At 35.5% G+C, this 22,673-nt stretch overlaps 1 protein-coding gene across 3 annotated transcripts in view; it reads left to right on the top strand.

Moving 5' to 3' along the window:
- The window catches only part of LOC145694414 (phospholipase B1, membrane-associated-like), a 449,404-nt gene that overhangs the window by 397,426 nt on the left and 29,305 nt on the right, over positions 1-22,673 (top strand). For all 3 annotated transcript variants that reach the window (XM_081770617.1, XM_081770626.1, XM_081770631.1), the window contains exon 2: positions 6,867-7,053. In XM_081770617.1, coding sequence (XP_081626743.1) covers positions 6,867-7,053 — 187 coding nt within the window. The remainder of the gene's footprint in view (positions 1-6,866; positions 7,054-22,673) is intronic.

Below are 22,673 nucleotides of genomic sequence, written 5' to 3' on the forward strand. Positions count from 1 at the left end.
CCGGGCAGTAGTTCTTGATTAAGCATAATAAAAGCTATCTTGAATATAATATATGGATAATAATAATAATAATAATAATAATAATAATAATAATAATTATAATAATAATAATAATAATAATAATAATAATAATAATAATAATAATAATAATAATATGGAGAAGATGAAGAAGAAGAAGCTAAAATAGTGTTTTTAGTTTTCCAGAAGGAAACCAAAATTTTCCTTTCTTTTAGACCTCAAAAACACTAGCAGCAACACATTTTTGGGCTTTGTAGTTGCCCCCCCCTAAAAGACGACGGGCCCCTCCTACACAAACCTGCTGGCTACACCCCTGGCAGTATTTCATACAAAATATATAAATAAATCTATTTCATGTAATATGCAATGTAGATTCAAAAGCAACGTAGCCTAACTCTATGTAGCCAAGACAGTAAATCACAAACTATGAATATTAGATGAACAAAAACATAACAAATGGAGAACAAAAGAACTCCACGGAACCTTTAAAATTTGCCTGGAAGACAGTGATATACGAAATAGATAAACGACAATCAAATACCTGGCTCAAGAAAACTGGAATCTTTCTTGGAGAAGTACATGGCCATCGAGGATAAAATAGTACCAACTTAAAACTACTGTAAATACATCTTAAAGCAAAAATACCGGATGAAAAATGAAGAAAATGAAGGGGGGACATTTTAGCGGTTCATCCCGCATAATAGCTTCAACAACAAAAGATATATTAATGTTGCAGAAATAATTAATCAGATTCTGATACATAAAATGGAACTAATTATCGATACCAAATCAGACTACACATACCAGCCAAATCCGGAGTTTTAAAACGATAAATACCTACAGACTATATTGTGATTGAAAAATCAGAACGGATGTAACGATACCTGCAAATATACCCAACATAACTATTATATCAACAAAAATGAATAATGAAGTAACCATCATAGATATGATAGTGCCACTTAGTTACATCGTATGGACAATATGCAGCATAAAGCAAATATAAAGACCTGACAGGAGGCATAAAAGAGATATGGAAATCAGAAAATTGCAATAACACCAATTATTATCTCAACTACAGCTATTGTTCCTGAAAGCCCAAAACTCTGTCAGGTAATTGAAACAAATAAACGCTAAATATCTTTTAACAAACCTACAGAAATCAGTAATTTTGGACAAATGCCATGTGATCAGAAAGTTATTAGGAGAATAACTCTTCCAATAATCTGCACTTGCTAGAGATGGCCGTCAGATTATTAAATCAATACCAGTTTAAACTGAGATATGGTAGTATGTAAATTATAACAAATCTCTCGTTCGCTTCTGCCTAGCTACAATGCGCAGCATCACTAATAACTTCAAATGTTCATAGAATTCACTAGTTTTCATCGGATTACATAAAGCTCTATACCTAAAAATGATAAATGATAACAATAGTAAATTTCCGGGGTATAAAATTCGAAATTTTGGTTTCCTCAAATGGCACTCCAACAGTTCATACTTCATAAATAAATAACTTATTCCCAGCCTATTAGCACTGGCAATACTTATCATAAAAATAAAAAAAAAAAGTTTACTAACTCCTTTGATGTGGAATTGGTGGTGGTACTACTACTACTACTACTACTACAAGGGGCCGCGGTGGCTCAGTAGTAGAGCGTTCATCTCTGGTGCTTGGAGTCCCGGGTTCGATCCCGGCCCCCACCAATGTGAACTTTGTGGTGGATAAACATGGGTTCCTTCGTGTGCGTGGGTTTCTTCGGGGTTCTCTCATTTCCTACCACTTTCTTCATTCCCCATTTCATTCATTTCTCATCATCACCGTCTCTTTAGCCTAACCGGAATAACCGTGGGACGTAAAGCTCAGATTTCATATTTTTACTACTACTACTACTAATAATAATAATAATAAACTCTGGCAAAGACAGTAAAGAGGATCGCGCAAACTGTTTCCATGTATGAGATGCAGATAGAACGCGTTAGTCACCGCTTCCTCCTAAGATGTTAACGGATTGATTTTATTAATGAAATCGGTCGTGCTAATCACTCCAGCTATCTGTTGCAAACAAACAAAAAAAAAAAAAAAAAAAAAAAACTGAAATATAACCTTTATGTACACGTATCGAAGATATGTATTACAGATAGCTACCGTTACAGTCACCGTTATCCGTTAATATGTTATCGGATTATCTATTAACGAACCTAGACGAGATAATCGCTCTATCTATGGTAAAACAGAAAAACAAAATTTACCTTACGTGTTTTTGATATGGGCTATAGATAACCGCCGTTAAAATCGCTATTCGTTAATACGTTAGTGGATTGATTCCATTGACTAAAGTTTTCACTTTATTGCCTATATGACTTTCTCGTTGTAGAACTCTACAGCCACCACGTGCTTGGACTGAATAATAATTCGAATTCCAGCTTGCAATTGACATCTAATTTCTTGGTGGACATGGTTTGGGTCTGTTAATGTTAATCCTAGATTTGTGATAGTATTATTTTTATCAAATGTATTATTTGATATTTTAACGTTTCATACTTTGCAGTATTATGATCACGACGAATTTTCGTATTTTGTCTACATTTATTAATAAACCCATGTCCCTGAAAGTGTTTAATAAGACTTCTGCGTTTCTTTCCACTGTACTTGTATCATTTATCAAATTTACATCATCTTACGCCATAATTGGTAAGTATCATTCAGCTGTAGAGTATGGTTGTTATTTTTTATTTTCCTTTTTGTGATTTCAGAACAAAACTGAATAATAATGGCGACATCACATTTTTTGGATCAAAAGATCCAATATTTCAGACAAATTTTCTTGTAGGTCTTATATCTGGAGAACTACATATAGTGTAGCCAAACCAAAACTACCACTTAACTCAGTATGATGTGCTTATTTCGTAAAAAATACGAAAACTCGATTTAGGGGCCATTCAAAATTTTTGTGGTCCCTCAACCAAAAAATCCAATGTTTTTTATTCAATTATAAATTTTCTTTTAGGCCTTATATCTGGAGAACTACATATACTGTAACCAAACCTAACCTACCACTTAGCTCAGTATGATGTGCTTATTCCGCAAAAAGTATGAAATCTCGATTTAGGGGCCATTCAAAATTTTTGTGGTCCCTCATCCAAAAAATTCAATATATTTCATTCAATCAAATATTTTCTTGTACGCCTTATATCTGAGAACTACATATAGTGCAACGAAACCAAAACTATCACTTAACTCAGTATGATGTGCTTATTCCCGAAAAAAATACGAAATTTCGATTTAGGGGCCATTCAAAAATTTTGTGGCCCCTGATCCAAAAAATCCAATACATTTCATTCAATCAAGCATTTTCTTGTACGCCTATTATCTCGAGAACTAGATATAGTGAAGCCAAAGCAAAACTACCTCTTAACTCAGTATGATGTGCTTATTCCGTAAAAAAAATATGAAATCTCGATTTAGGGTCCGTTCAAAAATGTTGTGGGCCCTGAATCAAAAAATCCAATGTTTTCCATTAAATTATAAATTTTTTGTACGCCTTATATCTGGAGAACTACATATAGTGCAGCAAAACCAAAACTACCACTTAACTCAGTATGATGTTCTTATTCCGAAAAAAAAAAAAAAAAGCAAAACCAAAACTACCACTTAACTCAGTTTGATGTCTTATTCCGTGAAATAAACGAAAACTCGATTTATCTAGAGGCCGTTCAAAAAGTTTGTGGCTCCTGACCCAACATCTAATTATTGGCCAAGGTCGCAATCTTTTGATCCATTTTTTGGATCATTCCTAAAATTCTTGTTTCAGGGTATTGTCGACGTGAAAGCTTGCTTCCCTTACCTTCTAGCAATAAATTTTTAATGTTTATTTTTGTTACTTCTCTCAAGAGCCACCACTGCAGTCAATAATTAATTTCCACAATTAATAAAGAGTTATTTCATTGCATAAGTAACTATCATCTTACTATTGCTTAATTTTGCCCTATACAAGAAACAGTTACCGTCTCTTGGTAATACGAGTATATTCTTTATCATACCTGTATGTCCAAGTTTTTTTTTTCTAACCAAGGTTTCTAATGATCCCCAATAACCAAGGATTCAGATGATATCCACTTGCTTTCGATACACGATAATATATATATATATATATATATATATATATATATATATATATATATATATATATATAGCTCTTTATGTGAAAGGATAAGCGTTGTTAACGGAACAGCATCCCTTGTCATGGACTTTTGGCTGGCGAGCACGCAACTTGGGTCGATTACTCAGATTGTCTTCCAAAGCAGTAAGCTGGGAGCGTGGTCGTGAGATATATGACCATTATGTTGGTTTACCTTGACTGATGCTACACACCACACAGTATATCGGACGTTGACTTTAGCTTGGGCTCAATGCCAGTCCGATTTCAACAATTTTATTTTACGAAGGTCAACACTCCAAGCATTCCTGCTCCGATTACATAACGTCCAAGTTACAAAATCGAGTTCAAGGTCAGAGACCTTCCAGTCCATACAAGAACAACAACAACTGCGACAGAAAGAAAGTGAAAGTTTCTTTTTTTTCTTCTTTTTTCTTATTTTTTAAATCACTTTGACAGAAACCATGTAAAACAGGTAAATATGTTGCTAATACAACTTCTAATTTAATTAGTTTAATCCATATATAGATAAAGAAATGAACTCGTTGATTAACTTACTGTCATTCATCACAGATCCCCGAAACTGCTAAGCGTAGAAATTTCAACTTTTGGACGAACATTCTCGAAAAATTTTTCCTCGTAAGCCAACCTTTCTGTACTGACCACACATTATTGAACATACACGACACTTTGATTTTTAGTTAATGATGATGATAATAATAATAATAATAATAATAATAATAATAATAATAATAATAATAATAATAATAATAATAATAATAATAATAATAATAATAATAATAATATACTGCAGGGGTAAAAGTGAGGGGCAACGCGGGGTAAGTCGTTACCCGCTTCCAGAAAATATCCGTGGCGTCCCCCCACTTTCTACAAAAAAATACAATGGACAAAGATAGGCACAAGCGACGGCGTGACGTCATGCGTCCCTCTACCTTTTCAGATCCACTTTCACCCCTGATACACAGTAAATTATCATATTATATGTCTGTATAAAGTAGTGGCTCTATGTAGTGCTGACCATTGTTGCTGACGCTGGAGACGTGTTGACTGGTCCAATCTGTCTCAAAATTGATAGTAACTATTAAATGTTTCATAATTTTTAATTTCTCAAATTTTGCGACATGCCAGTTGGGAACTGTCCTAAGGAAGAGGGTGGAATAACACTTGAACTTCTTTTGTTATTATTAGGGGCTGCGGTGGCTCAGTGATAGAGCGTTCACCTCTGGTGCTTGGGGTCCCGGGTTCGATCCCAACCCCCGCCAAGTGAACTTTGTGGTGGACAAACACAGTGTGCGTGGGTTTTCTTGGGGTTCTCCCGTTTTCTCCCACTTTCTGCATTCCACCATTTCATTCATTACTCATCATCACCGTCTCCTTTAGCCTAACCGGCATAACTGTGGGACGTAAAACTCAAAGATTTCATTTTTTCTTTTGTTATTTACCAGATCTCTGAAATTTTGAGATGTAGGAAGCTGAAATATGAATGTCCTCGCAGCGGTTCTCAACCATTGTGTCGTTACTCATTGGTATGTCGCGAAATTTTCGAATTTAAAAATCATTAAAAAAAATGAATAATAATTAGTTAAAACCAACTTCGAGACAGACTGTACCAGTCAAACGCCTCCAGTGGCAGCAATAATGCTCATTACCACATAGAGTCATTACATTGTAAAACTTACAGGGTTAGAATATTATAAATAATATTATTATTAAAATTAATAATAATAATAATAATTATAATTATAATAATAATAATAATAATAATAATAATAATAATAATAATAATAATAATAAATAGTTATAATAATAATATCAAACAAGTATGTCGCAATTTCCCGGACGTTTAGTAAAGTATGTCGTAAACTTTTAGTCGTCTTTCATCACAAAGTTCCCTGGCGGCTAAGCGATTAGCGTACACGCCTTTAGCGTGGAAGACCCCCCTTCGACTCCCGGCGTGAGCTCATGTAGTTCGGATTCCACGTTAAGAATTCCATGTAGTTCGGATTCCACGTAATTACCTTTACCATAAAGTCCCTGGTTCGATCCCAGCTAGCCTAAACCGCTAAAGATATTTCACTCTTATTTGATCCCTTATTTGACTGAAGGAATATCCAATGTTGGAAAGGACACAAATATCCCCCTCCGAAAAGGATACAATTTCCTCTGATAACTTCGTTAGGCGGAATGAAAATAAGACCAAATACGAATTCGCGTTTCGTCTAAAATGGAGATGTAATTTAAATCTGTGAATAACAACTGAAAAAGTGTTAGTCGAATTGACTTGTAAGTCCTGTCAGAAGCTGTCAAAATAAAATCATACCATAACTATCAGTGATGTAAAATAGAGAATCTGTCCATGTGTATCTTCATCGTATTAACTAAATGAAGCCCCCCTCCCCCCCAAAAAAAAACATCGGCATCTGATTGGCTGTTCTCGTTTCCGCCATGAATGTTGGCTTAAAACATTGCGATATTATTGGGCGGAGCGGACGGAGTGAGGGTGGCGAAACTGACCTATGGTCTCACGATTTTGTTGTATAGGCAGATCCTCTATTTTATACTATCCTTGATAACTATGCACTCTTCTTTCATATTAAACTTTGTTAAATGTATTGTAAATCATCTTACTTCAAGCATGAATAAGATTTGTTTTCGCTTTCTTTACAGGGTTCTTTCAAATTTATTGATTACAAGCCTGTGCTTTGTGATAAGTGAAGTGGAATGCCAAAGAAATATTCTTCGTGCCATCGCATTAGCCCGAACTCCGGAAGATGCACTGCGCTCTGTCTTGTTTGAAATGATAGGTAGAAGCACCGCAAATGTAAGGAACTTACGAGTGGCCAGAGTGCAGAAGGTAACATTCGCAGATTAATATCTATTCATTTGCTAGAATGATGTGATATTTTATTTTCTCTTATTTGCTGTTCTCCATAAGGGAACTATAAATGTATATATTTTATATTAAAATGTGAATTGATTTCATTATTTTTTTAAAAAAAATCGAAATTTCATTTTTGAAAGGCTTCTTTCGGAAGGGCGTTCAGCTGTTCTGTTCTGGCCCTTTTAATGTCGGGAATGGTATCCAAACGTTTTCCTTAAGTACAGTTTGAGAAGAGCCAGAAGTCGCATGGTGCTAAATCTGGTGACTAAGGCGGATGTGGGCAGACAAGAACACTTTTTCCGGCCAAAAACTCGAGGATCAAAAGCAAGATGTGGCACGGCGCATTTTCGTAATGAAGAAGGATGCCATTTGCCCACTTAATCGGCGGTTAAAATGCTTTTCACGAAACCACACGAGATGTTTAGTTCTTCGGAAAGCTGTCGAATAGTCATTCGCCTGTTTGAACAAAGCATTCGTACCGCTGTTTACACGTTTTCATCTGTTTTTAACATCGAAGGTCGTCTCGATCGTTGTTCGTTTTCAACCGACTCCTTGCCGACTTTGAATCGGTCGTACTACTTGTAAACGGTCTTCAATACCATCGCTTCATCGCCGTACACTGATTTTTACATTTTGTGAGCTTCTTTGGCACTTTTTTGCAGCTTAGAACAAAGCTTAATGTTGGCGCGCGACAGACATTCTTAACACGTCCTCACCCTTCTGCCTCTATAAGCCAGCCAACTAACATGTCACAACTCGTTCAAACTCGAAACTGACTGTACCAAAGGTTTAGAATACCTGGCTTACTATAAAGGTAACCAAGAAAGTTCTGTCAGTTTTTCACTCATCACCTTCGAACATCGATATGTTATCTCGGTAGACTTTGGTGGGCCGTGAAGCGAAGAAGATAATCAAGTGCATTTTGCACATCTACTAGGGATTTGATCCCTGACGTCCTCTAAGGTGATTGTCCAAGGAATGGAACAGGTGATAATCGGAAGGTGCAATGTCCGGGGATTATGGCGGTTGCAATACTGTTCCCCATCCAAGGACTAGAATGCTGTCCCGGGTCGTCCTAGCCACACGGAATACCAAAGAGACACAGGTGTCTGCTCGCGTTGCATTCTGGCCCGGAGTCAAATCATGTGGGATCGATCGACCCAAGTTGTAGTCTTCCCAAGTTGATAGAAGTGCTGCCGAATGGTTTCTCGACTCAGTCTGAATTGTAATCCCAGTTCCTCACATGTCTCTCCACTGTTCGACTCAATTACTACCTGAAGATCTTAATTTTGTACATATGTTGGTCGTCCGGCACATGGTGAGGCTTTGAGTGTTTCGTCACACTCCTTAAACTTGTTAAACAACCGTTGCACTGTTCGCGTAGTTACGACACTCTCACCAAAGACTTGGCATATCTTCCGCTCCGCTGCAGCGGCGTTTGACCCCAGTTTGAACTTGTATAGCATACACGTCCTTATGACACTCTGTGGAGCTCCCATGTTCACTCTGTCCTTACGCAAGTTAGCGGTATAACTGAACTGCCACAGCCAGGTAATATGTTGGATATACCTCTACCAATAACTGATTTCGCCTCATCTTCATTCGCGTTCAACTCACGGTGAGGGCCAATTGGACACAGACCTCCACAAAAAGCGACAGAGCTTTCTTGATTACCTTTATAGTTGAAATTGCCACAACATCGATAGTTGGCATTGTCCAACTACATACACCGTACTTTTTGATCTTATCTCGTATTAAAACATATTGTTGAAAAATAGAAAAGAAGATCGAAGGAAATGGAAAGAAAGAAAAGAACCTTAAAAGAAAAATTGAAAATTTTGTATCTGATTGACACTAAATTCAGATTAGTTTATGAGAAAAATAATGTTATATGACAAGCAGCAGTGTCACATGTACACCACGTGAATAAGTTTGGTTTGCGCAGAGTGATATTTTCTCAATTAATATTGAAACCGGAAATTGTAATATATTTGTACCATTTCTGGTTTTAGTAGAGATATTTGAGTGGAGAAAGAATATATTATTGGGACGCTTAATTGATACCAGAGAACAGTTTATTCGGTATGCATAACCTGTTTTAGTCTAGAGGAATCAACTTTGAAACTGGAAGTGTGGTTTATACCTGCAACTTCCGGTTTGAGTAGAGGGTTAAGAGAGAAGATAGTACATATTGCTTGTTAACTATTATCGTTTTTGCTCTATAATGATCAGTGTTAAAACCGGGAAATTTTTAATTTCTGCCATATCCATTTTGAATATCATCTTCTTTAAAGAACTCAGTTCCTAACTGTCGGCCCTCTACATTCTAAATTGATGATGATCAATCAAGCAGGTTTTGAGATTTTCTGTCTCGTTAATGAACAAACACGTTGACAGTTAGGGCAAATATATAAAAGTTTCCATAAAATCAAACTCCCTATGGGCTACTTCGTGGCTAAGCGGTTAGCGTACGCGCCTCTGGCGTGGGAGACCCGGTTTTGCTTCCCGGCGGGAGCTCATGTGGTTCGGATTCCACGTTAATCAGTAGGTTCCGTCTCACATAGCCTCGCTGCTGAAAGGGGCGTTAAACTCAAAATCAACTCAACTCAAACTCTTTAATGAATATTTTTTTATAAATATTCCTGCGTATGAGCAGAATTTAGTTGCGGCTAGGGTTACGCACGAGACGAGATTAGGCTTCTTTTTCTGCTAACAAGATACGAGATACACCTCTTTCAATAGTAAACAGATACACATTTTTCGAGTCGAGACATTATTTTCATGATAACGTTTTCCAAACGAGACAGCTTCAAATCTATCTCTTAAACAACCCTCATGTTAATTCATGTCATTAACTATTAACCCATTAACATTATAATCATGTTAATTATTCAGTTAAAGAGTCGTTTATTAACAAACCTGGTTTAGTGAAATTTTCGCTAAACAATTGTAACAAAGAATTGCTTTAAGAAACATCAATGAGGGACGTCTTTCTTTTGCAGTTGGGAAATCTATAGCGTGAAATGGCTGTTCTTCGCACGGAGAGAATAGATTTACGTCAAAATCTTAGAGCCACCTTTACAATCCTTATTTGAATGAACATGTAATGATAAAAGCCAATCAAGTAGTTTATTTGTCACAAAAATTTTGAACTCTTACAACTAAGGAAACGCCCTTTAATGAAAGTGAAATGATAAGCTCTCAGATTGAAGGAGGCACTATGTTCCAAATTTCATTCCAAAGGAGTCAACCGTTTCCCTGTGATGCGGTTACAAACAAACGACAACATCGGTTTCAATGTAAGGAAGGAAATTATAGGTAATGCTAATTTTTCCCCCTTAAAATGGAAATTTTCATAAATGGTGATCTATTTCCCCCCTTATTTTTAATAAAGAGTTTATACACCGAATTTCGTCTTCCTAACTTCACGGGCTCGTGAGAATGTATTTTTTTTTTTTGGGGGGGGGGAAGAAATATTGAACTCCGTCTACCCTATTCAGAATACCCCCATTAATCACAGTAACTTGATAGAAATTAACCTCAAGATAGGTACTTTGTTCTAAAATTCATTTCACGTTATTCAAACGTTTCCTCCTGATATGAGCGCAAACTATAGGCAATATCGCTTTCAATGTGAAGAAATGAGTTACTGAAAATCCCTCTTCTCAGCTCTAAAAATGAAAATTTTCAAAAACACTGCTGTTTTATTTTCCTAACTTGACGAGCTCTTGATATACCGTGTATTCTACATTAATTTTGAATCTCCTCTACCCATTTAGGATATATCCTTTGGTTAAAATGATATGATAAAAACCCAGCTCAGAGTGAAATGTGAAAAAATAAATTGTAAAAAAAAAAGTCCCCTTCTCACCCTGAAAACAAGAATTTTCAAAACCATTGAGACATGAGTACATTTAATTTGATCCAGGAGCTTGTATACCGAGTTTCATCTTCCTAACTTGACAGAATAGTCAAATATTCAATTTTTGAGCGTAAATTTTGTTCCCATTCTATTCCGAGAGATCTTGCATCGTTTGGCCTAATCCTCGTTTCGCCTAACCAATTATCTGACACTTTTATGACAGATAAAAGATAAGCTTTATGTCCGCCATTTTAGGCGAAATAAGGATACTCGTTTGGCCTAATCCTCGTTTTGCCTAAAATGGTGAACTATAAAAAAATCGCGGAGATAAAACTGGAGGGAAATTTTTCGAAAAATAAAATCCCTACTATGTGAAGAACTGAGAAATACAAATTAGTTTTCCCATAACTAATTTGTAATAGGACTATTTGCTTTCGGAAAAGTGTTTCGACAATTATACAGTTATTTTTCCGTTCCATTTTGAGAATATTAATGCCCTTACAGAGTGTATAGTGGCTATATTTGAAATGAGAGAAAAACAAAAAGTTACACCTGTTATAAATTTTGTTTAAAGGCGAGTGCTGTTCAAAAGTAACTTTTAGTTTGAAGTTTGTTTCCAAATATCTGATATTGTCAAATGGTACTGCTAATCGGTATGTTACAGGAAATATAGTTTGTGTGTTTCTTCTTATGTAGGTGCAAAAGTTATTTTATTGTTGGTTTTGCTGATCTTTCAAACGTTTTCATTCCAGTTTCAACGCTTTTTTGAAACTGTTAATGCTTTACAAGGGATCCTATTGTGATTCTATTGTAATTACAATTCGTATGAAATTTGTAACTATTTCGAGCTAGATCTGACAAAAGATCCCTAAATTTGCTCTAACTTAACAATGGACAACTGTGATCCAAATGAGTGATTTCTGACAAATTGCTCTTTGGATAATTCCACAATTCAAACATCTCAATGTGTTACTGACAAAGAAAGAAGAAATATACATTTCATTTCTTATTATTACTTTTTAAATTACAACTTTTGAGTCGAATTTTCACTCGTTTCACATACTATCGGGAATGTCGATAGCATTAGTCTCTGAGATGCACAATGAGATTGAAATCCGGGCTTCTCGGTGGTTGTTTCAGCAGGAATAAGTTGAATGCTCCTCCAAACAGATGGTGGTCAACAGGGATCTGTTACGAGGGTGGTTGTCCTGCTGGTACACTCCATTTCCACTCGTATGACAGAAATAAAGATATAGTTGACTCTGGTGATCTTCGTACTTGGATACAATACGGGTGAATAGTAGGTACCAAAGGTCCAAAACATTGCTTACAGAAAAACACTATAAATCAACAAGGTCTCCGTTATCTTGTACAATTCCAACCTGACATGATTTCGTTGGGCTGGCACCAAATTATAAATCACTATCGGCGTGATGAGATTGAAATTGAGACTCATTGCACCAGGGTTTGCTAGTTTAAACCAGCTGTTAAAAAAAGAAAAGAAAAGAAAAGAAAAGAAAAGAAACAGGTTTAAACCAAAACACGAAAAATGTTCGTAAAAGTGTAAGTGTTCGTAAAATCTTGATGAACACACATTTATGGGTTATCACGTTTCACTCCCGTATATTATTCGTATTATATTCAGACCTAAACTTCCCATTCATTACTCAAAAAGATTATACTACAAAAGCAACTTTTGAATTTTTTTATAAGTTTATGAATGCTTCTTTTGTGATTTTTTAAATAGTTTATTATTATAGTTATGCAATTTCAATCAAAGAAAAATTCTAAATATTGTTTCGTTTTAATAATGTTTACTATTGATAAATCGAATCCCTTATTCAGTTGGGTGTCCGTCTGGGCTAAGGTTTACTGGTGTTCGGTGCAGTGAGCAAAGTTATGAAAACATTTATACCTTGTTCTCTTACATCTGAGTTTCTTTTTACATTGTTAAATTACTGTAGATTTCCAAATTATGCAGATTCAATATTGAAACCGGAAATATATCTATAACTTACGGCAGGAATAGAGTGATAGTGTGAGATATGCAACCTGTTTATCGGAAGCTGAATTCTCATCAAAAGCGATTTCTCATTATCTCTTACGATTTTTAATATTTAGGAATCAATATTGAAACCGAAAGTTGTACTAGTTCTTACTTTAATAGAAGACTCAAGCTGAGATGAAATCTATTCTTAAGATTTGGAATCCATACCATAAATCGTTTGGATCGTTAGAGAACGTGTCGATATATATACGATATATGTGTAGGCCAATGGCAAAACCCGTTAAATTAACTTTTAAAAAAAATGAGATAGTGGTTGCTCTGGAAACCTTAGTTGGAAAGCTATTATTTCCAAATAGTATTCAGTAGAAAAAGCCATTTTAACTAGTTCAAAATTGAGATTGAAATATGTGCCAGTTACCAAAACTTGTTAAATCCATCATGGCAACAGTTGCAAAACCAGTTAAATCCATTTTCCATATTCAGTTCCATAAACTGTTAAATCCCAAAGCTGCAAATAACCTCATGAGAAAAGCAGAATCAAACCCGGTTAATTCCATATTTCAAATAATTTGAGGTTTCGTACTGTACAGGATTAGTTTAGTAATCTGAATATTTATTGCAACTCTTCGTAAATCATTCGAAATTTTATTTGGCAGAATTTGAAGTGTGTGCTTTCATTTTTTCTTTTTTGGATTGAAAATTGAAAAAAATGAAAATGAAATCTTTAGTTTAACGTCCCACGGTTATGCCGGTTAGGCTAAAGGAGACGGTGATGATGAGAAATGAATGAAATGATGGAATGAAGGAAGTGGGAGGAAACGGGAGAACCCCGGGAAAATCACGAGCACGGTGTTTGTCCACCACAAAGTTCACACGGGCTGAGATCGAACCAGGGACCCCAAGCACCGGAGGAGAACGCTCTACTACTGACTCACCGCGTACCCTGGACTGAAAATGGAGACACTATATGTCTTAACCTTATTTGCTTATTTGCTTTTCTTTAATAATTACTAGACAAATGCACGCAAAATCGAAAGAACACGATACTTTAGGCAACGATGATCATAATTTTGTTATCAGACAACACCAAAATTGTCTAGAAAACGTACAAAACACATGAAAAACTGGAAACGAAATGTAGCCTAAAAGACAAAGTGAGTGGACTATCCTATGCTTAAAAGTCGTTTGTTTTGGATTTCAGGGTAACTCTTTACTTTGAACAGAACATTGTTGGATTAGGTTCTTCTCTAAACAGTCTCTTCAGCTTCAGCAGAACCTCTTTCTTAAAATGTCGCGTGTCAATTATCATTCAAAATTATAACATGCTTCTAGTACAACATGTTAAAAAACTTTGCCACTTATTTACCATTTCTGATTGTCTTTCTGCCACTGTTTTGCTCAAACTCAACATTTGCACATTTTGTTTTGCTAAATTTCAAATTCATATATTGGGATACTTGGCCAATTAATATTCACCATATGTTAGTCTATAAAAGGTTACAAACTCTTCCAAAATATAGTCATTCAGTTTAGAAATGTATACGGATAGGTATAATTAACTCCGCTTGTAGTTACGAAGGGTTTGACGATTGAAAGCAGCTCAAATCTCACGTTTTACAAAGAGGTTTTTGAGGAATAGAAAACCGAGAAAATGGTGATGCACCAGAGGACGACGACGATATGGATTTCCATTTAGTATATGATGATGAAGAGGAGGTTACATAACTCAATTTTTTGCACATTTAGATCCATTGTTTTCAATTTAGAACAAAATTAATGTAGCATTTATGTATCCATATTCATTTGTGCCAATCTTGTGCAATGTACAGTTAATAATACATTCCCTTCCTTCTCCAATATTTTAGTAGGGATAATACTGATTTCTAACTCTGACTCCCTTTCTTTTTGATAGGTTTTGTATCTTGAGCCTCAGCAAAAATGGCCGCTCGTCCAGATGCAAAAGCTGTTATTTCCATTTACATACACAAAACTTGTTAAATCCAAACTATTTTCTTCAATAACGCAATTCACAGACTAGTGTGATTATACAGCTTTCGACAGACCAACACACATTATTCTTAATTTTTTAATGTTCACTAGTTTCTAATGTTATTTTACAATTATGACGTGTTTAAACAGTTTTTCTCGATTTGTCACAAATTTTAAAATGTGAATTTAACGGGTTTTGCTATTCGCTTACTCATATATATTCGTATATATCCATGGTCCTAGTAAATACATAAAGGAATTTTGGTATTCCTAACTCCTCGAAAATAGTTAATATAGTTTTAATCTATATATTTTGCATTTCTTAATTCTTTATATACTAGGGAATTTTCTCTTATATAATTTCCCTCTAGTTGAATTTCCACGCTTTTTTCTTGTTGTCCGCCATTTTAGGCGTAACGAGGATTAGGCCAAACGAGGATCCTTTTTTCGCCTAAAATGGCGGACAAAAATCTTATCATTTATCTGTCATAAAAGTGTCAGATAATTGGTTAGGCGAAACGAGGATTAGGCCAAACGTGGCAACACGATTCCGAGATAACTATATATAGAAAGTTAATTGGGTCAGCTGTTTTCCCACGATTTCATCACAAACAAGATCAATTTCATTTTTATATAATAAATATAGCATTCCTTCCTTCCTTTCAATTGTGCGTCAAAAGTGAATTTGCAGACTACTTAGAATCATACACAGTTAAGTTAAAGTGTGACTATTTAACCAGGGAAGATCTAGACATTCATATGTATCTACGAATATTACGCCTAATTTTACTTTCTACAATCCAATAACTTCTCATATTTACCTACTTGACACCGTCATACCTTCTCCCAACCCTCATGTAGTTTTAGATGTGTGGGTCTTTCACTTCGCCACTGATTTAAAACGTACCAGTTTGTACGGATACCAATTGCTATTACTAATATTTTATCTAGTTATTCTTGAAATATTTCTGGAAAAATTAATGCAAGGAATTTATTCTAAAAAGAATCTACATCTCTTTTACCTATACTTATTTCTTGATACTTTTTTTTTTTTTTTTTTTTTGTTAAAGTATTTTCTTGGACCTACTTTCCCGACATCATGAATAATATCAAACTTGCGTTCTTACATTTTCACACCGAGTTTAAATTTGCATAATTTAAGAAAGGGACAGAACCAAGTTTTAGTTTTAGGAATTATTTCAGTATCTATAGTGGTTTATAATAGTTAATGTAAGAATTGGAGCCAGTAGGGCAGAAACTGAATGAACAGTTTATTCAATATTTTATAACGTTTTTGCCTTATTACTACATTATATTACGAAATAATATCGTTAAAGTTTTGCAAGTGCTTTCATATTTGCATAATAGATGGCACCACTTGCCTATTTCCCATGCCTATAAAGACTCATTAATTCTGCAGCAAAGTCGTTTTTACCTTGGTTTGACTGTCACGGTATTCACAATGACCGTAATAGCTACTAACGACATAGGTAGGCCTACTTAGATTCGAAATCAGCTTTTTCTTTTTTTTTCGTTTGTAATGCCATCTCTACCTATTAGGAATAGCGTAGTAGGGCTGGGAGGGACCTCAAATGTATATCGAGAACGAAAAAATAAGTATTTCAGATTCGCAATAAGCACATTGGATGATTTCAATCATGATCTGTCAGTCGCGTCACCAAGAATCCATTCTTTGGTAGTCTTTAATGCAGTGGCGATCTTCCAGTGACCCGATTGATGCGGCACGTCATATTATTTTTCGAAAAAGTATATATATAAATTTTTAAATCTGAAATATTTTGAATATCACATTTCTAAAATGTGAAATTCATAACAGTATGTATACAGGTTGGTCCAGAAGTGGACGTAGCTTCAACAGTATAGTGTTAGTTATGGTAGAATGTCTGTACACAGTTACCTTGAAGTCTTAAGAGTCTTAAACATTGGTTTGAATACTATCCATGTCGCAGTACAGCTGAATTCTGCGCCAAGTTCTCGCAGATGTTTTGCGGAAATACTTCGGAGGATGAAGGCGTGGATGAAGGCGTGTTCCACAGCTGCACGTAATTCCTGCGTTGTGTGATATCGAATGTTTCTTACCTGTTACTCTATGAAACCGAAAAGAGCATTGTCTGGTGTCGTCAGATCGGGACTTCTTGGAGGCCAGGCAAAGGGAGCTGGTGAAGATGCAAAACCGTTTCCAATCCAGTGACCAGGAAACGTCTGATTCAGGTAATTGCGCACGTGAATCGTGAAGTGCGCTGGTGCTCCATCCTGCGGTATCACAACAGTGTCTTTAACAGTGTTTTGGTAACAAGCCTAGCAATATTACCAAACAAATGTGGGTAAAACCTAAAACCGTCAGAAAACACAATTAGGGGTACGCCCAATTCCGGACCACGTTGTAGTTTGAATATTTTTCAAAATCGTAAAATGGTTTTCAAAGTATTTACTTTTCATTTTCATTTCCAGCGTGATTTCCAGTCATTCTTAAATATCTTCAAATAATCGTTATGCAAACTCTCGTCTTTCATCTTAAAATCATGATGATACCTCCCAAGATGACAGGTATCATGTGACGAAAATTTGGAACACCCTATATATATAAATAATTTAGATATTGTAGATAGATATGTATTTCATGGTATAAAATCTTATTTTTTTTGGTCGTATTTCGTGTCATTAGGAAAAATGGTGTCTTGGTTAGGTTAGTTTAGTTCGTAGAAGTGTAGTATATTGAATTTTTGTGTCATTTTGTATATTTTCTTGGGTTTTATGATTTTTTGTGGTAAAAACTTCATATTTTAGTGTTTTTCATGCCTTCAGAACATTTTCCTATCGAATTCTGAAGTTAGGAGTCATCTATAAAAGTTTCATAATTTTCTACGTAAATTTTTAATAATTTCTGGTTTCTATATTTTCGGCCATCTTAACATAAATTCTTAAAAAGTCCTTTAAATCGAACATTACTTTCTTCTACATGCATCATCTGACGTAAACGAAGAATTATCAGGTGTCAAAAGTTAATTGGTCGGTATTTTTCATCTTAAATCACGATTTGTTCATCCTATTGTTGTCGAGATTTATCAGCCAATCCCCGTAATCATCTTTGTGAGACAGACGCCTTGAAGAGTAGCATCCATAGTGGATGGTACGGATTTTATTAGTGTGAATAATTTTCGGCGAAATACAAAAGATTTTGGATGATTTTAAGTGAAAAATTAACTTCGAAAGAAAACCAAAGTGGTGAATGTTAAAAGTGGTCATAAAAAAACCACAAAGGACCGAGTGACGGAGCGAAACGAGGACAAAATAGCAAGTTGGTGTTTCGGTGCTGAAGGTTTCATGGCGCAGTAACGCTATTGTGATGAAGTTGGTATCTTCGGATAAAATTTTTTTGTAACTACGGTTTTGTTCGCACTTAGCGAATCGTAGAAAATGAATACGTAAAGAGGAATACCCGTCTCCAAATGCCTAGATAATAAACTATGGGTAGAGGCAGAATACTGGAATAAAGTAATTTCCTGCAGATTGTCCAGGTTCGATGTCCGAGGAGTGGAATCCAAAATGTTTTTTGATGTAACATTTGTTCTAAAATATTGTGTTCGAGTTTGTGAGTATAACAGTGGTTTGGAAAGTGTAAACAGGAAACCAGGTTAGTGAACCAAATTCATATTACTTTACAGTACAGTTTGACGATCAAGAAGTTATGTTAGTGATAGCTACCATTTTCACGATGTGCGAGTAAAGAACCCCGTTCCCTACAGAGCTACTTTTCGATCATTCACATGTAAGCCAAACAGTTTCTCTTTGGAAAAGGGGGGGTTATCAAAAATGTACGTAACATACAGTCTCTTATTTTCGTATGTAATGTAGAAGGTAACTAAATCCATAGAAATTTCGATATCTCTTTAGGCTTGCATAACAAAATTTACTTAATATAATCCTGTACCAAATTAATTAGGTAGTACCGTAATGATTCATACAAGGAAAAATTTGAGAATTCGGTAGTAACGCGTTCTAAAATATCTATAGTGTAGTAATATTTTGTACACTCTCGAAAGAAAGGAAAATTTATTGTGTGTACAGCTGCACCACGTCACTGATGGTACGAAGTTCGTATCCCGTCTTCGATACTTTTATTTAAAAACATCAGTTTGCTGTTCACCTTGAAAGATTTTTTTTAACGCTAATTTTAGATATAAAATGATGAAAATTAGACTATGGTAAGATATCCGTTTTCGCTTTCTGGCACGTCCCTATACTTAATATGTGCATATATAGCTATATAGTGTGATATTTTGTGTTTTGTTTATGTATGTACTTGTGCGTAGGTTAAGATTAGGTTAAGTTAGGGTAAGAATGTAATGTTGATGTGTGCAAATTTAATGAGTGTTGTGATAGCAGTTGAATATTCCTGCTTGAATAATTTGTAATGAATAATTTATGACAAAATAAGTAATATAGCACACACAAAACTTGAAGGGGCAGGATGTTTAATTCCCTGCAATATATATAAAATATAAAACTGAATGCTATGATTCATAATGATTCTAATAAGTAACCGGGACGATGTAGTAACAATTTGGATTTTTTTTTAAGATTTGAAAGCGAACTTTTGTAAAGATGATTTTTTTTTTATTTTGTGGTAAAGAGCATGTAATAACGTTCAATATAGTAAATGTAATACAGATAGAGAAGGTGAGCATGCGTGCAGCTGAACAAAAGAAATGTAGCATAACTGTATACATTACAATTTTATTTTATTTGTTTATTTTAATTAAAATTTTCTTGAGATACCCATTAAATGGATAAAATATGAAACTTAATATTTTCATTTCGAATAAATACAGAGAAACCCAGTAGTTTAGGGAATTTTAGGTACGTTCAAATGGTACAAGGGTAGATTCAGTAACAACGGTCTGTAATAATTATAGTGAAAGATCAACTGAAAGTGAAACGGTACAGATAGCGTTTGAGGGGAACCCAAAAGTAGACATAACAACCTTTTCAAAATTTATTTTTATTTTTTTTTTCTTTCTTTCGGTCGTTGCGTAGAATCAAAGAAATATTTCACACATTACCCCGTTTGAGTTCAGCGTTCTCACATGATAGTGGAGTGCACGAATGTTTTGTGGGTTGCCAGGCGCACTTCTGTGGGGGCCCAAACAGGTCTGTGACTGGTTAAACCTGCAATGCATTTGGGCATACCTCAATCAGGGGAAGGTGAACGTCATACAATACATAAGTCAGATGCGTAATTACATTTTCTTTTATTTATTTATTTCTGGGTAGATGCAAAATAATTTTTTTTAGCCAAGATTTATTTATTATTTTTATTTATTTATTTATTTACTTTTTGTTGGAGAGTTACAAAAATGGCGCCTTTTCAGCCAGGATTATGTCTGGTTTTGGAACTGTCAAACTTTATTTGTGCCGGAAGACATCAATGTAATGCAAGCCTTAAAAGAGTGAAGATGTTAGTAAAATAGTTTTGTGTGTAAATAAATCTTAACTAATTTACGAATAACAGTGTACTAATCGAAAGCCTAGGTTAAGGTTAAAAAAAAAAAGTCTGAAATCATAGTTACTTACCTTTTCTCGAGAGTAATGTGGTTACATGTGAGTGCTTGGAAGGTAGTCTCTGGGGAACAATGTGAAATAGAAAAAGAATAATGACAAGTCAGAAGTCTAGCACAGAAACTCATGAAGTGGAAGAATATATGTGCTGCCAAGAGCAAATAGAAGGATATAGTGTATTTTGCGATGGTTGTCGCTTGTGGATACATGCAAAATGTTATGATCTTTCCGATGAGGAAGTTGCAAAATTAGATAAAAGCACAGACCCTTGGTTGTGTAAAAATTGTGAGTTAAATAAGATCTCACGTGTCAATCTTCCTGAGTCTTTGGACAATTGTGATGATATCGATGGTCGCACGAACGAAACTCCCTCAATTAGTGCGCGCGAAAATGCAAGTGTAGATCAGGTGCCGACTGAGACAGGGTCTTCAGTCAATATGACTGCTATGCTAGAACAATTTGCACAAATGCTGAGTACAAATTTAGACAGAAAAATCGAACAAATTAATGAGAATGTAAATGAAAACTTTGTTAAGATGAATGATAATTTTAATGAAAAATTTGAAAGGTTCAAAATTGAGATAACTCAATCTGTTTCTGAAAAAGTAGAATCTGTGAGTAGGGACGTTGAAGAAATTCGAACGGAAGTTAAGGACCTTCAGTCCACATTCAGTAATTTTCAAGGACAGGTGAACAACAAAGTCACGGAAATAGAGAAAGAGTTGACATTGTCGGAAGACACTTTGAATCGTAGATGCGATACTCTTGCGAAAGAGTTATCACATCTGGAATCAAAGCAAAAAGATTGCTTTCGCTTACTTGATGTGAAGGTGCAGACTTTAACTAACCGCGTCAATCGTGTTGAAGTTAGATCACGTAAACGGTCGCTCAAGCGTGTGTATACTGGTTCCGCTGGATCGGATACGTCAGATTCCGATATCCGGGTGGAAGTTCCGGTATCTTCTACTGGAGAAACTGGAGCGGTCACCACGATGACGGTGTCTATCTGCCATTCAACGGCCAGTGATACTGTGAATGTGGGTTCAATAATTAAAACAGGTCAATTGACATCGATTGATGGGAGAACGGTACGGATCAATGAAAGAATTGATGGAATACCGAGCGTTGTAGGAATTTCTGGTTTATCTGTGTCCAATTCTGTTAGTAATGCTTCGCAAGGTTGTTGTAGGTTAAGTCATTCGCCTCTTATGTCTAGCCAGGTTGTTTCCAATCCGGTTTCCATGAACGTTGGAATTCCGGAGGGTGTCTACAATCATACGGTTTCCTCTGCGCCAGAAACATATCATTTAGGACAAAATTGTGTAACTATACCCTTTTCGAAACAAAATTCTCAACGGGCAAAGAGTACCGTACTTGGTTGTAACACTCTTCCGAACGCCAACTATCGCAATGAAACTTTAATAGGTAATAGACCGTTAAACTTTAATTTATCCGAGATAAGAAATTTACCAATTTTTGCGGGTGAGTATGGTTTAGCTGGATCCTTTCTAGAAGACCTTGAACGGACTTTTGAGTTGTTAGCCGTTTCAGAGCGTAGTAAATTATTACTATTACCACAGTGTCTTACGGCGCGAGCAAAAGCGTGGTATAGAACGATAGTAGACAAAATTCAGTGTTATTCGGACTTTGTACAACTTTTTAAAGAAAATTTCTTGTCGAGCAAGATGGAAAGAATTCAGAAAAAGTTTATTCAAGGCATGCGATATGATAAGAACAAATATCAAAGGTTCACTGATTTTGCTTGGAAAGTAATTGATGAATATTATACAGCCATTCAAAATCCCGATGAGGCAGAACTGTTGGAAATTTTACTCGACTGTCTACCAGCCAATGAATCAAAGCTTCTGAGAGCAGTGGAACCGAAAACTATACATCAGCTGATCCTGAAACTAACCGAAATTGAAGGTTATCCCGAGAACTCAGAGTCTGTCATTGAACGGAAGTGGAAAAGACCATACGTGCGTCAAGTTAAGATTGCCAAGAAGTCAGAGAAGAACTTGAAACAGATGAAGGATTCCTCGTCCCAAACGGAAGAGAAAAACAAGAAACAAAATCCGTCGAATGATTCACAGAGTACTTCAAGTACTGGTAATAGAGGAAGAAGAGCCTCCTTCAGATCGAATAATTGGAGAA

This window comes from Thermobia domestica, chromosome 1 (assembly GCF_964235325.1).
Source record: "Thermobia domestica chromosome 1, izTheDome1.hap1.1, whole genome shotgun sequence".
Taxonomy (NCBI): domain Eukaryota; kingdom Metazoa; phylum Arthropoda; class Insecta; order Zygentoma; family Lepismatidae; genus Thermobia; species Thermobia domestica.